Source organism: Lepidochelys kempii, chromosome 7, assembly GCF_965140265.1.
Source record: "Lepidochelys kempii isolate rLepKem1 chromosome 7, rLepKem1.hap2, whole genome shotgun sequence".
Taxonomy (NCBI): domain Eukaryota; kingdom Metazoa; phylum Chordata; order Testudines; family Cheloniidae; genus Lepidochelys; species Lepidochelys kempii.
In genome coordinates this window covers 57,934,312-57,946,421 of record NC_133262.1, presented here as the reverse complement: position 1 = coordinate 57,946,421, position 12,110 = coordinate 57,934,312, and the positions used below count along the sequence as shown (strand labels likewise).

Genomic DNA, 12,110 nt, shown 5'->3' with positions numbered 1-12,110 from the left:
TGGCTTTGGCACAGGGTTAGGTCAGATGCCATCTTGTTCCTCTCGGGCGAGTGCACACTTTTTCAGTATTGGACCTGGCTAGACTGTCTGTTGCAAGCAACTGAGGTGATGAATTTAGTCGTCTCTTCCTTTTCAGGAATTGTGCAAGTAGATTGTGACTTCTATGAATTTAATCACTGTTCAAAAATCGCTGGCTAAATAGCTCTTAAACTTTGTAATCAGTGTTGACTCAATTATTCAATATTCTGACTTGCAGGTGGGAATGATGTGTTTAGTTCTGCCTCTGTTCTCATGGAGAAAGAAAACAAGAAGCCCGTGGAGCAGAGCGCAGACAAAGCCACCAAACAGCCTGGGAAAGTTAGTCTGTTTGATGACGATGATGACTTTTTCGTGGAACCGACTAACAAACATTTAAAATCAGGTGAAGTGTGTTCAGAACACTATTAAAGGTCATAGAAACTAGGGCCAGTGGGAATCTGCAGGTCATGAAATCCCCCCTGCTCTTGGTGGTGTTTCTGCCTCTGCTATTCCACTGTTTCATCTATATCTGATCCCTCTGAACATTACCATCAGTGACGTCTGTGATCCTTCTTGGCAGCTGTTGGCCATTCGCTCTTCTTATGGGTTTTTCTTCTTTTTTCTGGGAAGCTTTTTAGTGTGAGGTGATATCTAGTTTTGGTTCAGACGAGCTGTGTGTGTCTAGATGGGCGTGCCTGTGCAGTGTGTGGGGGAAGGACGGAGAACTGTAGCACCCATTGAAGTTTTGGCTGATGACTGTTGTACCCAACTGACACTTCACCTTGTGAGCTAGCCCAATCCACCGACCCCAATCAAAAAATGGACTTCTGTTGCTCATTGCTGTCATTCTGCTCCCTACAGAAGAGACTATACTCCTAGAATGTCACAACCTCTCTAGTGATCAGTGATAGCTGGTCTCTTCCAACAGAAAACCTTACCCAATATGAACGTGTATTTTCTTTTCTTTTTTTTTAAACAAAGTCAAAGCCACTGCTGATTTCTTTGACAATGATGAAGGCGACTTATTCAAGAAAAAGCCTGAAGTTGTTCCTGCAGCTGTCAGTAAGGTAGCTGAAGGCCATAAAGAATCCATGGGAGGGAAAAAGGTAACGTTAGAAGTGGATTTTTCCATTGTGCGCAAAGAACTGATCTTAGAGGAATAGTTAAGCCATTCTGGCTCTAACTCTGCTGCAGTCTGTCCCACAGAATAACAGGAATGTGTTTTGTCTCTACGAACGTGATGCTTAGTTTTCAGATTCCTCCCCAGCCAGCTCTGGGGGTTGCCTGTATGTCTTCCTCAGCTGTTTGACTTTCTGGGCTCCCACCCAGGGGTTTCCTGTGCTGCGGGGTTGGTCTCTGGGAGTCTCACCAAGGCTACAGTTGGTCTCCTCTGTCATGTGACCGTGGTGCCTCTCTTGTTCCTCTTCTTGCTCTGTAACAGCTGGCAGAAGCTGGCTGTGAAGTAGAACTGGGAGGAATTCCCTGGCCGACTAGTTTATTTGCTGAAAAATGCAGTTTCAGGTTGACCGAAGCAATTCATGAATTCGCGTCAAGCTTGGCTAATAGTTTGGCTGACTAAAAATGGGGAAAATAAATTTTCAAAAGTCAAAATGGTTCATTTTGACACTCTTGTTTCTAAACAACATTTTGTTTAGAAACTTAGCTAGATTGAGTTAAATTTTTTTAAAAAGGGTAAACACCCAAACACAAAATCAAGGAAAAAAAATCAAAAACAAATTTCACTTCTGGTGAAATGTTTCATACTCGGTACTTATTAACTTAAGGGTATAGTACTCTCACCATTGGCTAGTTCATCTCTGTTGTCTCTACATGGGCTTATCCAGGAAAATATAGCCAAGCAATGCCATGGAATCCTTATAGTGCTTCCTGTTGAAGTCAGTAGGAGTTGTATGCAAAAAAAAAAAAATCTATGGCCATCTCTTGAAATTGTCCTCATGCAGCTGAGGCTCTGCAGAAAGATCTGTCTTCAAAACCATGTGGGTTTTGGATTCTCTAGTGTCTGGATCAGAATTTCTTAGGTTTTAGCCATCCCTTTTCAACAGCTGGGGCACTTAACTGGCCAGCTACCAAAGAGGAATATGAAGTGTGCTGTTTGCATTGATTTAAATGGGTGCTGATGTGTTCTTGTTTTGAAGAGTCAACCATCTTCCACTGAGGACTCCAAACCTTCATCTGATATACTTCCCAAAAACCAAAGAGGCCTATTCTCTGATGAAGAAGATTCTGAAGTAAGTGCAAAATACTCTTACATCTAAATGGAATTATAGGAGGCCTGGACCGCAACATGATTGCATTTCTACTGCCACGTTACCTAAAACCCATTCCTGTTGAGAGATGTCTCAAATCGTTGCTTAGCTCCAAGGAATGGGATCTCTGGTATGTGGTTCCCCCAAAAAACACTCTCTCCAGCAGGAGCAGTGTGTGTCTCCCAGCATTTTCCACCAATTTTAAAAATTCTTTTTTGCGTGCACACAGAGGCATGAGATGGAAGGTTAAATGAAGTAACAAGACAGGAAAGAGCATCTGACCCTTGTATTTGCTTCAGTATGTACAGGGGTCAGGCAAGCTCTTCAGTCCCTTTCTTCTTGCCTCCCAGCTTGGACCTGACCTGGAGCCTTCAGAGCAGACATGCCAATTTTTTCTGTTGAAAAAATGCAGAAATTGGGCTTGTTTTTGGCTCAATCAGCTTGTGAGTTGTTTGCTGGCTAGTTTTTGACTTGTAGCTCGTTGCTGCTTTTTTTTGATCGACTCCTGGCAAGCAGGGGCAAGGGGGGGAGAGAGTCAGGGGTGCACAGCAGGCCCATCATAGTCCCAGACTGCGCTCCGGGGGGATCTAGTCACATTGAGTGTTGGGGTTCTTAGGGATTGGCTTGTTTTGGCCTTGTTTTGAAATGGGATTAGCTTGATTTTTTGGCTTATTTTGAAAGTGCTTATTTACCACCTAAAAGTTGGCAACTGTGCTTCAGAGAGCTCCCAGGAGAAGTTGCATGCACTCAGTATCTCTGAATCGGGCAGAAGATATATTCAGTAGGGCCACCAAATCAGTGACCTTTTTTGTGAAAGTGTGGGCCTCTAGTTTAGGAGTGGTGAGAATCAGCCATCTTACTCCTCTTCAGCAGCACACCAGTCTCTTTTTGAATAAATGCAAAGTGCATATTATTTTCCTAGTTCTTAAACCCTTTTTCTCTCATCTCAAACTGTCTTGCTAAGTGACTGTGTTTGGTTCTATCAGGACTTGTTTTCATCGAGTCTAACAGGGAAGTCAAAGAGCACATCTCTACCGCCTAGCAAGTCAGCCACAAAAACCCCACTCTCCCTCTTTGACGATGAGGATGAAGAGGTAAGTGCCTCCCCAGCACTGGCTGCACTTTCTCTGTAGCCCACTCACTGGGCTCTGTGAGTAAGGTAAATCCGTTAAAAGGGTCACTGTTCACATGCCAGGGTTTAGTGCCATGCTGGCAAGTTTTACATATCTCCTCCTGTAACAGATTGAGCATAATGGCTGCTTGAGAAGGGGTATGGACAACCGTGATCTTTGATTTACTACTGTGTGCTCTTCTAGTCCCCTTCATCCCTGGAGCTCAAGCAGAGTCTGTATCCTCCTCACTTTGGAGGTGGGGAAGCTGAGGCTGAGGTGATTTGCTCAGGGTTACGTGGTCAGTGGTGGAGCTGGTGCCCTGTTCTCCAGGATATGCTGCCTCTCTAGTGGGTAATAACTATGGACAGGTTCACGGTATTCTTAATTTAGTGTGTCTTGTGATACTACCCCAAAGCCCCCATCCTAGGCACTGTACAAACACACAAGGAAGCATCACCCTCTGCTTTTCAAGAGCTTACAATCCATCTTTGGACACCCAGCCCCCAGAGCAAACTAGCCTGCCCCACAATCATCCCCTGACAGTGATGAGGTGTCAGCAGATTGTGGCAGGCCTGTGGCTTATGCAAATTCCAGAGCCCTCGTCTGAGAACACCCTGCCTCCAGCTCCCATTTTTTCCCATCTGGGACTGTTAGCAGAAGCTGCCCATTGCTTAGCAAGCCGTCCTACTGGGCATTCCTGATTTTGGGTTTTTTGCAAAGTTTCTAACCAGGAATCCAAGTTCAACTGGAAAAACTTTTAAGGGATTCTGTTTTTAACCCACTTCATAAGAGTCTTGCACATGGACAAGCGCCAAGTTCACCAGGTGTCTTTTTACATGTACGGTAGGCCACATGACTGTTGCAGATCAGGATCCTGGTCTCTTTCCCAGATGTAGCTGTGCTTTGACTTTGCTTGCCTGTCCTGTTGGAAAGAGTCCCTCCTCCATCCCTATTCTGCAGAGATGGCAGCTGTGTGTAGTGGTCTGCTAGGCTACAGCAGAGCTGCTGAGCAGTGGGTGCAGTAATGAGGTGGTGAACATATGGTGGTATCTCTGTACCCCTGTAGACAGAGAAATTTCTTGTGAGGCCAGGCTCAGAGAGGTGATGGGGGATCAGCTGGTAATGATCAGGATTCTCTCTTTCTCCAAGAATAAACATGAGTACATCTTTTGACTGTCAGAAAAACTTCCCTCCTTGTGAGGCTCTTTGAAATGAATGTACAGTGCATCTCCTAAAGCTCTGCCATAGACAGCCGGTTACAGCGTCTTAATCGGGAAGATGTGCACATGCCTAAACTGAGTATCCATGTGAACTTATTGATTGTAATGCTTGCCATCTTACACCATCTTCTTGCTGTCCTCTTCACTGACCCAGCAAACTTCGTATAGCCATAATTCACCACCACCCAGATCTGCCACTTTTAGCATGACAAGGCTAAGATGAGATGGTGTCTTAAGTGCCTGAGGGCTAATCTACAGTACCATGCTACATCAGTGCAGATGCATTGCTGTAGCGCATTGCTGAAGAGGTGCTATGCCGATGGGAGAGTGCTCTCCCGTCGGCATAATTACTCCACCTCAACGAGAGGCGGAAGCTATGTCGGTGGCAGAGCGTCTCCTGCTGACACAGCATGGTTTAGACACCGCTTTAAATCGATGTAACTCACGTCGCTCAGGTGGGTGGCTTTTCCACATCCTTCAGTGACATAACTTACATCATCTGAAGATGTAGTGTAGACAAGCCCCGAGTCCTGTTGGCGCTTGTGGTGACTTACAGCTACAAAGCTAGCTACTGTAGATGTGAGACAAGGGCTGTGTCCAACATGAGGATAGAAAATAAATGACAATGCAAAATAAACAACAATGGAAAGCGTATGTGCAAGCTGCAGTCAGTAGAGAATCTCTTCCAAAGTGGGGGCGTGGTCTTTAAAATATCCCTTTCAGATCCTAGGGTTAAAAGCCTGGTAGATGACGTTCTTAATCATGTTATAAATTGGAATTCCCCAGCTGAAACAGAAGTTGCAGAATAAAAGCCAAAGCCTGCAATGGGAAATTGACTTTAGGGGGACTGGGTGGGAGTCCTGGCTAGCAGATCCCATTGCAGGACCGGGTTCTTATCCTAGTTTGTCAAGTTGAAAGCGTTAATACTTACAGGCTTTTGGTCTGTAACTTCTCTACTGAACATCTATCTGTGGATGCCATGGCTGAGAACCATTTGCTCCATGGTACCTGAAGCTGTTCTCCTTTTGAAATAGGTTTTGGTGGAAGTATTTATATTTCCTTAACCAGTTGAATGTAGCTCAGCCAAGAAACAGATGTTGCTCGGAACCTGAGTGCCGATGCCCACCAAGTACCAGGCAGAGTTACCTTTCTTGGCTTTAATATTTTTTAGGATCTGTTTGGTACTGCACCTGCTAAGAAGCAACAGTCAAAACCGCCCCAGGAGAAAGCAAAACAATCGGAGTCCCTCAAAAAAGCCTCTGGTTCGTTGTTCAGCAGTGATGAGGAGGTACTGTAGAGCGAGATGCTTTTTAAAGGGGGATAGTGGGCTTACAGCTCTCCACAAGGTGAAATGTTCAATAGAGCATTCACTCCATTGCACTTGAGTGTGGACTGTTAAGTGCCTGGGCTGTGTCTACAATGCTCCTTCCAGCTGTTGCGGTATATCTGTGCGGCTGGTGGAGTTCTTTAGCTGCATGCACAATGGGACTAGCTGGCAGAAGTACCATGGGCTGGGGAAAGTTGCTGGCGGTAGGCTATAAGTGTCTAACAGAAAATTGCACAGCAGCCTCCTGCCAAGAAGGGTGACTTACAGCTGACCTACAAAAGAGGAAAAAAGAGCATGAGCTCCTTTACTACTAATGTGTATAAAGAGGGCCTGAAAGTTTTGGGGTAATCAGGGTTTATTTAGAAATATGGAGGAATTGGAAAACAAGATTTTACCCATCTCTGTTGGGAGTGCTAGTTGGATAACTCAGGTACGGGGGTTGGGGGCTCTCCCAACCCTTAATTAAAGAGTTGGAGGGTGTTGAATCCTTAATCAGGATTTGTAGCCAGGTACTTGAGTTAATGAAGTGTCAGCATGAGCCACTTAAAAGGAACTTTACTGTGTGAATAAAACTCGCATTCCTGCTTAATTAATCATAAGAACGGTCATACTGGGTCAGACCAAAGGTACTAGCCCAGTATCCTGTCTTCCAACAGTGGCCAATACCAGGTGTCCCAGAGGGAATGAACAGAGCAGGTAATCATCAAGTGATCCGTCCCCTGTCGCTCGTTCCCAGCTTCTGACAAAGAGAGGCTAGGGAGACCATCCCTGCCCATCCTGGCTAATAGCCATTGATGGACCTATCCTCCATGAACTCATCTAGTTCTTTTTTTGAACCTTTTTATATTTCACTGCTGCTTTAGTGTCTGTCATAAAACTACTGGCTTTCTAGGTAACCTACAGTGTGCTTTTTTTAAGGTAGATGAGATATGAATATCAAATGTAAAAATCAAGGCTGAATTTTTAAAAAAAAGCCTTTGTCATTTTTTTAATACATCATAAGTAGGAAAGGGATGCTGTGGTCTTCCATCTGCAGACCACCTGTAACACAGGGATAAAGAGACACACTGTAAGCATGAAAACGGAAAATATTTCTGGGATTTGCAGTATTCCGTATTAATGTAAATTCTGACTTCTCACTTAGATAAAATGTCAATATGTAAATAGCCTTGTTGCAGAAAGAGACAGGTTATGCCATTGCTCTGTTAACCTAGCCTTTCAGAAAACTGTCTTCAGCCAACCAGTTTTAACAGCAGAGGCGTACATTTAGCCTTGCTCTTCCCATCTCAGCACATTGACCTCCAATTGAGGCATGAACATAAGTCTAGTTGGGCCATTTAAGAGTTAACACTCTATTTAGTGTGGTCAATTATTTTGTTAACCCAAGAGAAAAAACTGCCTTAATATTACAGTTAGAAGTCAGGAAATGAGGCAGCATTGTTACTAATATTATTTCGGGACACTGCATAGTGTGTATTTCCACACATCTCTAACTGTCTAATCATCAAAGTGTTATGGGCCAAATTCTCAAAGAGCAAGCTTCTTCCTTCTGTGGCTGCATAACATTCACTCACAAAACCAGCTTCAGGGACAGATCTCAGATGCTAATACTCATTTACACCTGCAACTCATTTAGCACCTGCTAAATGGGAGCCAGACCTATGTCCTGAAAGCTTATGCAGTGGGGGTTAATAACATCATCATTTTCTGGCCTGGTGTTGCATTGATGTTTGTATTTAATGCATAGATGTAAGAACAGCCCATGTCTTCAAAGGAACAAGCACTGATTGTAGTATGCTGACTAAGGTAGAAGAGGTGAGGAAATGGCTGAAATGACCTGCAGGAAATAGGCTTGTAAGAAAATAATGCCTATTTTTTTTTTTAGGACCACTGGAATGTCAGCAAGCCGGCTAAACCAATTTCCGAAGACATCCGAAAGGGGGAACCTGCAAAACCTGTCAGTGCAGTCGATCCAGCTAACGTTGTGAAAAAGACCAGCCTCTTTGAGGAGGATGAAGAGGAGGAGGATTTATTTGCAATCACTAAAGACAGGTGAAAAATCTTGACAGCGGAGCAGCAGGTTTCTCTCCAATTTCTTGGAGCAGGCTTACCTGTTTCAATAGCTTGTCACGGGTATTATGGGATTCCCATCCTGAAATAGCACAATGCCTTCATTTTCCCAGGAGGCTGAGATGCTGTCAAGTAATCTTAAAATCATTGTCTTCTGCTGTGCATTTCTGATATTCCGCTGTTACACTGATGAACCGGTAGGCTGCACTGGCCGAATGTTGATTTCCACGTGGAGATTAAGGTGTTGGTTTAGACCCTGGTTTACCATGACCTTGTGGTGCCGCCATAGCTGGGATCACCGTAGGCAACTAAGCTGGAGGAGCCTCTTTAAAGGGAGAGGGCTGCTGACAGGGCAGTCACATTACTCTTGACTCTGGAGCTCCCCATCCTCTCCTGGGACCAAAATAGCTCAGATCGGTTTGCCTGCAGGGCACATGGCAAAGCTCACCTGTTCTCAGGTTGTCATGGAGTGTTGGATCTGGTAGGACAGGTGGGGAATTCATTTTTGTTTGGTTAGATGGATGGAGATCAATCTTTTTGCTGCTAATTTTTGCAAGGGTTTATTAATTTTGTGTAAATATCTTCACAAACAGAAGTGCAGCCTTGGATGTTTCATGTTGCTTCATGGGCGCAGGGTGGTAATTTTGGGGAATATCCAGCTTGCTACCACTTTACTTACGAAAATGTTTGAATTTTGAAAACTTCAGATTTAAGGCTAAAAGTCTAATCATCTGAAAGGATCTAAGAAAAGTGCATTGTTTGAGATGCACGATGAGTAAATAATTCTCCTCCTGTTTAAAACGTTGCAGTCATCCAATCAGGAAGCGGAATTGATATCAAGTGAGTTAGGTGACTGACTTGCACACCAGAAATAGCAGTCAGTGACCTTGATAGTCTATAAACCAGAGGTGGGCAAACTATAGCCCGGGGGCCACATCTGGCCCATGGGACCGTCCTGACTGGCCCCTGAGCTCCTGGTCCGGGAGGCTGACCCCCCAGCCCCTCCCCTACTGTTCCCCCTCTCTCGCAGCCATGCCGCCGCCCAGGCAGCGTGCTGGGCTGCCGCTCATGCAGGGCAGCGCGTCTGGCTCCAGCTGGGCTGCGTGGCAGCCAGACATGCCGCTCTGAGCGGCATGGTAAGGGGGCCGGGGGGTTGGATAAGGGGCAGGAAGTCCCAGGGGGAAGTCAGGGTACGGGGCCGGGGGGAGGGGGGTTGAACAAGGGGTGGGGTCCTGGGGGGGGCGCGGTGGATGGGTCGGGGGTTTTGAGGGGGCGGGAAGTGGGAGGGGGTGGATAGGGGGCAGGGGCCAGGCTATTTGGGGAGGCACAGCCTTCCCTACCCAGCCCTCCATACAGTTTCACACCCCGATGTGGCCCTCAGGCCAAAAAGTTTGCCCACCCCTGCTATAAACTGTGCTGCTGATGCTTAAGAGTGACATATGGATTTGCAGAATCCAGGATGGATTTATGGACAGGACTAAGGTCATACTGAGTTATTAGACTAGCTGTAATGCCCCAGTGGCGAGAACCCCATGTTCTTGTGAGACAATTCATAGATTCCAAGGCCAGAAGGGACTGATGCAATCATCTAGTCTGACTTGCTGTGTAGCACTGGTCATAGAACTTCCCCAAAATAATTCCTAGAGCAGATAGTTTAGAAAAACATGCAGCCTTGATTTAAAAATTGTCAGTGATGGAGAATCCACCACAACCTTGGTAAATTGTTTCAATGGTTAATCACTCTCTCAGTTAAAAATTTACACCTTCTTTCCAGTGTGAATTTGTCTAGCTTCAACTTCCAGCCGTTGGATTGTGTTAGACCTTTCTCTGCTAGATTGAAGAGCCCATTATTAAATATTTGATCCCCATATAGGTACTTATAGACTGTAACAAGTCACCCCTTAACCTTCTTTTTGTTAAGCTAGATAGACTCAAAGAGCTCAAACACTGTATGACATTGTCTAATCCTTTCATCATTCTTGTGGCTCTTCTCTGAACCCTCTCCAATATTTTGAAGTGCTCTATTCTTTCTGTAAATACAAAAGCAAAGTCCCAGTGATCGTGCTGAATTAAGGTTTTTGGTCAGTGTTTTTCAGCAGTGTATACAGAATTTTATTCCTGGAGTTCACCCTCTACTAAGTAGCATGTTGGGCCTCTTTCCCCACACAGTCCTGCCACAAGGATCCCGACTCAAGTGAGGGGAGCATGTCGTCTTGGAGGCCACAATCCTATCTGAGTTCCACTCCAGTAGTGATGCTGCTTTGCTTGTTCTTTTAATCGCGTTTATTACAGTAGTGCCTAAGGGCCAACCAAAACTGGGGCCCTGTTGTGCTTGGTGCTGTACACTGAATCGTAGACAGCCTCTGCCCCTAAATGCTTACAGGCTAAATAGGCAAGACAGATGCAGGGAGTGGGAAAGGGTGTATGTGTCACCTTCACGTAAAGAGGTGAGACTCTAGTGCTACTGAGGTTAGGAATGGAAGCAACCTATGGACTGAGGATGGAGGCAAGGTTTCCTGCCAGACTGGAGTAGCAGTCCTGGGACTCCGTAGCTTAGAGAAAACCTGGCCCTGATCATACTTTGTTCAGACTTTGTGTTCTTCTATACCATGTCCCTAAAGAGGACAGTCTAAACAATACCATTTGACCAGTTAAACATGTCTCCTGTGCATGGATTTCTCTCTCCAGTCAGAGGAAGCACCAGAAGGCTTCTCTTCTGTTTGAAGAAGATGCTGTTAATGGAGGACCGCTCTTCAGCTCCCAGCCAACACGTCTTCCTTCAGCAGCTAAAGCCACAGCGGTACCTCCTTTTCCTGCTTAACCCCAAAGCAGATGATTTACCAAATGGCACTGTTTGTAGCAAGGCAGGCTTCTCCATAACACACTAACCAGGGCCTTTAGGTTAGATGAGTTCCAACAAATTTATAATAGGTTTAAGGTGATTGGAATTTTGGGCTTAAAACTATTTGGCTTCATTAGGTTAAAATTATACTCTGAAATGGAGTCTGAATTCTGCCTTTGCTGGGGCTGGGCCTGGGCCTGCTCAGACTGTGCTGTGTGAGTATTACTGAAGAGTTTTGAGAACGGTCTTGGAGATGAAATTCTGGTCCTATTGAAATAAATGGCAAAGTTTCCATTGACTTCAGTAGGTGCAGGATTTTCCCCTGTGTCAGACCCACCAAACTCTGATTCTCCACTTGTGGCTATAGTTCTCCCCAGCTCCCCTCCGTAGGGGTTTCTGATATCACCCAGGTTCCTATCATCCCGGCCTGGTGTGCTGATTTTAGTAATAAACACTCTGCCACCATATCTGTAGTGCCAACCTCAAAACACTGCTCTGAATAGCTACCATAGAATCTAGTCTGGCCTGCCACATAACAGCTCCTAAACCTCTCCTTTTCCCAAGCCCACTTGCCATGTGTGGACCACAGGCTTCTCCCATCTGTTGAGCCACTGGGAACAGGGGAAGCCCTGTTTACCTATCTGCTGTCCCCACTCTCTCATGGATACATATAAAAGGCCTGTATCTATGTGTGTGCTTATGTGCCAGATCTCCGTGTGTGAGTAGTAACATCCTTTCATTTCCCAGGAAAAAACAAAATTGCCTCCAGCACCACCTTCGTTATTTGATGAAGAGAAGGAAAAAGAGGATCTGCTTGACACATCAAAGACTAAACTGGTAGAAGAGAAGTCAGGACATTCAGAGGAGCATAGAGCAGTTCCTGTGACTGGAGGAAGAGCGGCTGCAGGGCAGCAGAAAAAGGAAAAGGTAAGAGATACTCTTTTAGTTAGAGATTTGACAAATGTTCCCTTAATCTCTTTAACAGTGCATTTCGTAGAATTCTTTGAACAGCCTCTAGATGTTCTATGCTTAGCAGTAGTGACCCTGTTTCAAAATCAAGGGTGCAACCCCATTGGTTGGCCACCAAAATCATGCTTGGACCAAAATGACAAACTGAATAATTCCTGTTTTTAAAAACATTTCCAGTTGAGTCATACAGAGAAATGCCTCTCAGTATGCAAAACATCAGTCTCACACAGGTGCAGTATTCCTTTCCAACTGTGAACTGGACGAGCTGCCTTAGCCTGTGTGCGC

General features: G+C 45.2%; 1 protein-coding gene across 7 annotated transcripts in view; it reads left to right on the top strand.

The window, feature by feature from the left end:
• The window catches only part of LOC140914646 (WASH complex subunit 2C-like), a 53,991-nt gene that overhangs the window by 19,512 nt on the left and 22,369 nt on the right, over positions 1 to 12,110 (top strand). For 6 of the 7 annotated variants that reach the window (XM_073353009.1, XM_073353006.1, XM_073353011.1 and 3 more), the window contains 8 exons: positions 257 to 421; positions 1,000 to 1,124; positions 2,175 to 2,267; positions 3,272 to 3,379; positions 5,789 to 5,905; positions 7,830 to 7,996; positions 10,703 to 10,814; positions 11,604 to 11,783. In XM_073353009.1, the coding sequence (XP_073209110.1) occupies positions 257 to 421; positions 1,000 to 1,124; positions 2,175 to 2,267; positions 3,272 to 3,379; positions 5,789 to 5,905; positions 7,830 to 7,996; positions 10,703 to 10,814; positions 11,604 to 11,783 (1,067 nt within the window). The remainder of the gene's footprint in view (positions 1 to 256; positions 422 to 999; positions 1,125 to 2,174; positions 2,268 to 3,271; positions 3,380 to 5,788; positions 5,906 to 7,829; positions 7,997 to 10,702; positions 10,815 to 11,603; positions 11,784 to 12,110) is intronic. The other variant, XM_073353008.1, reaches the window with a different exon arrangement.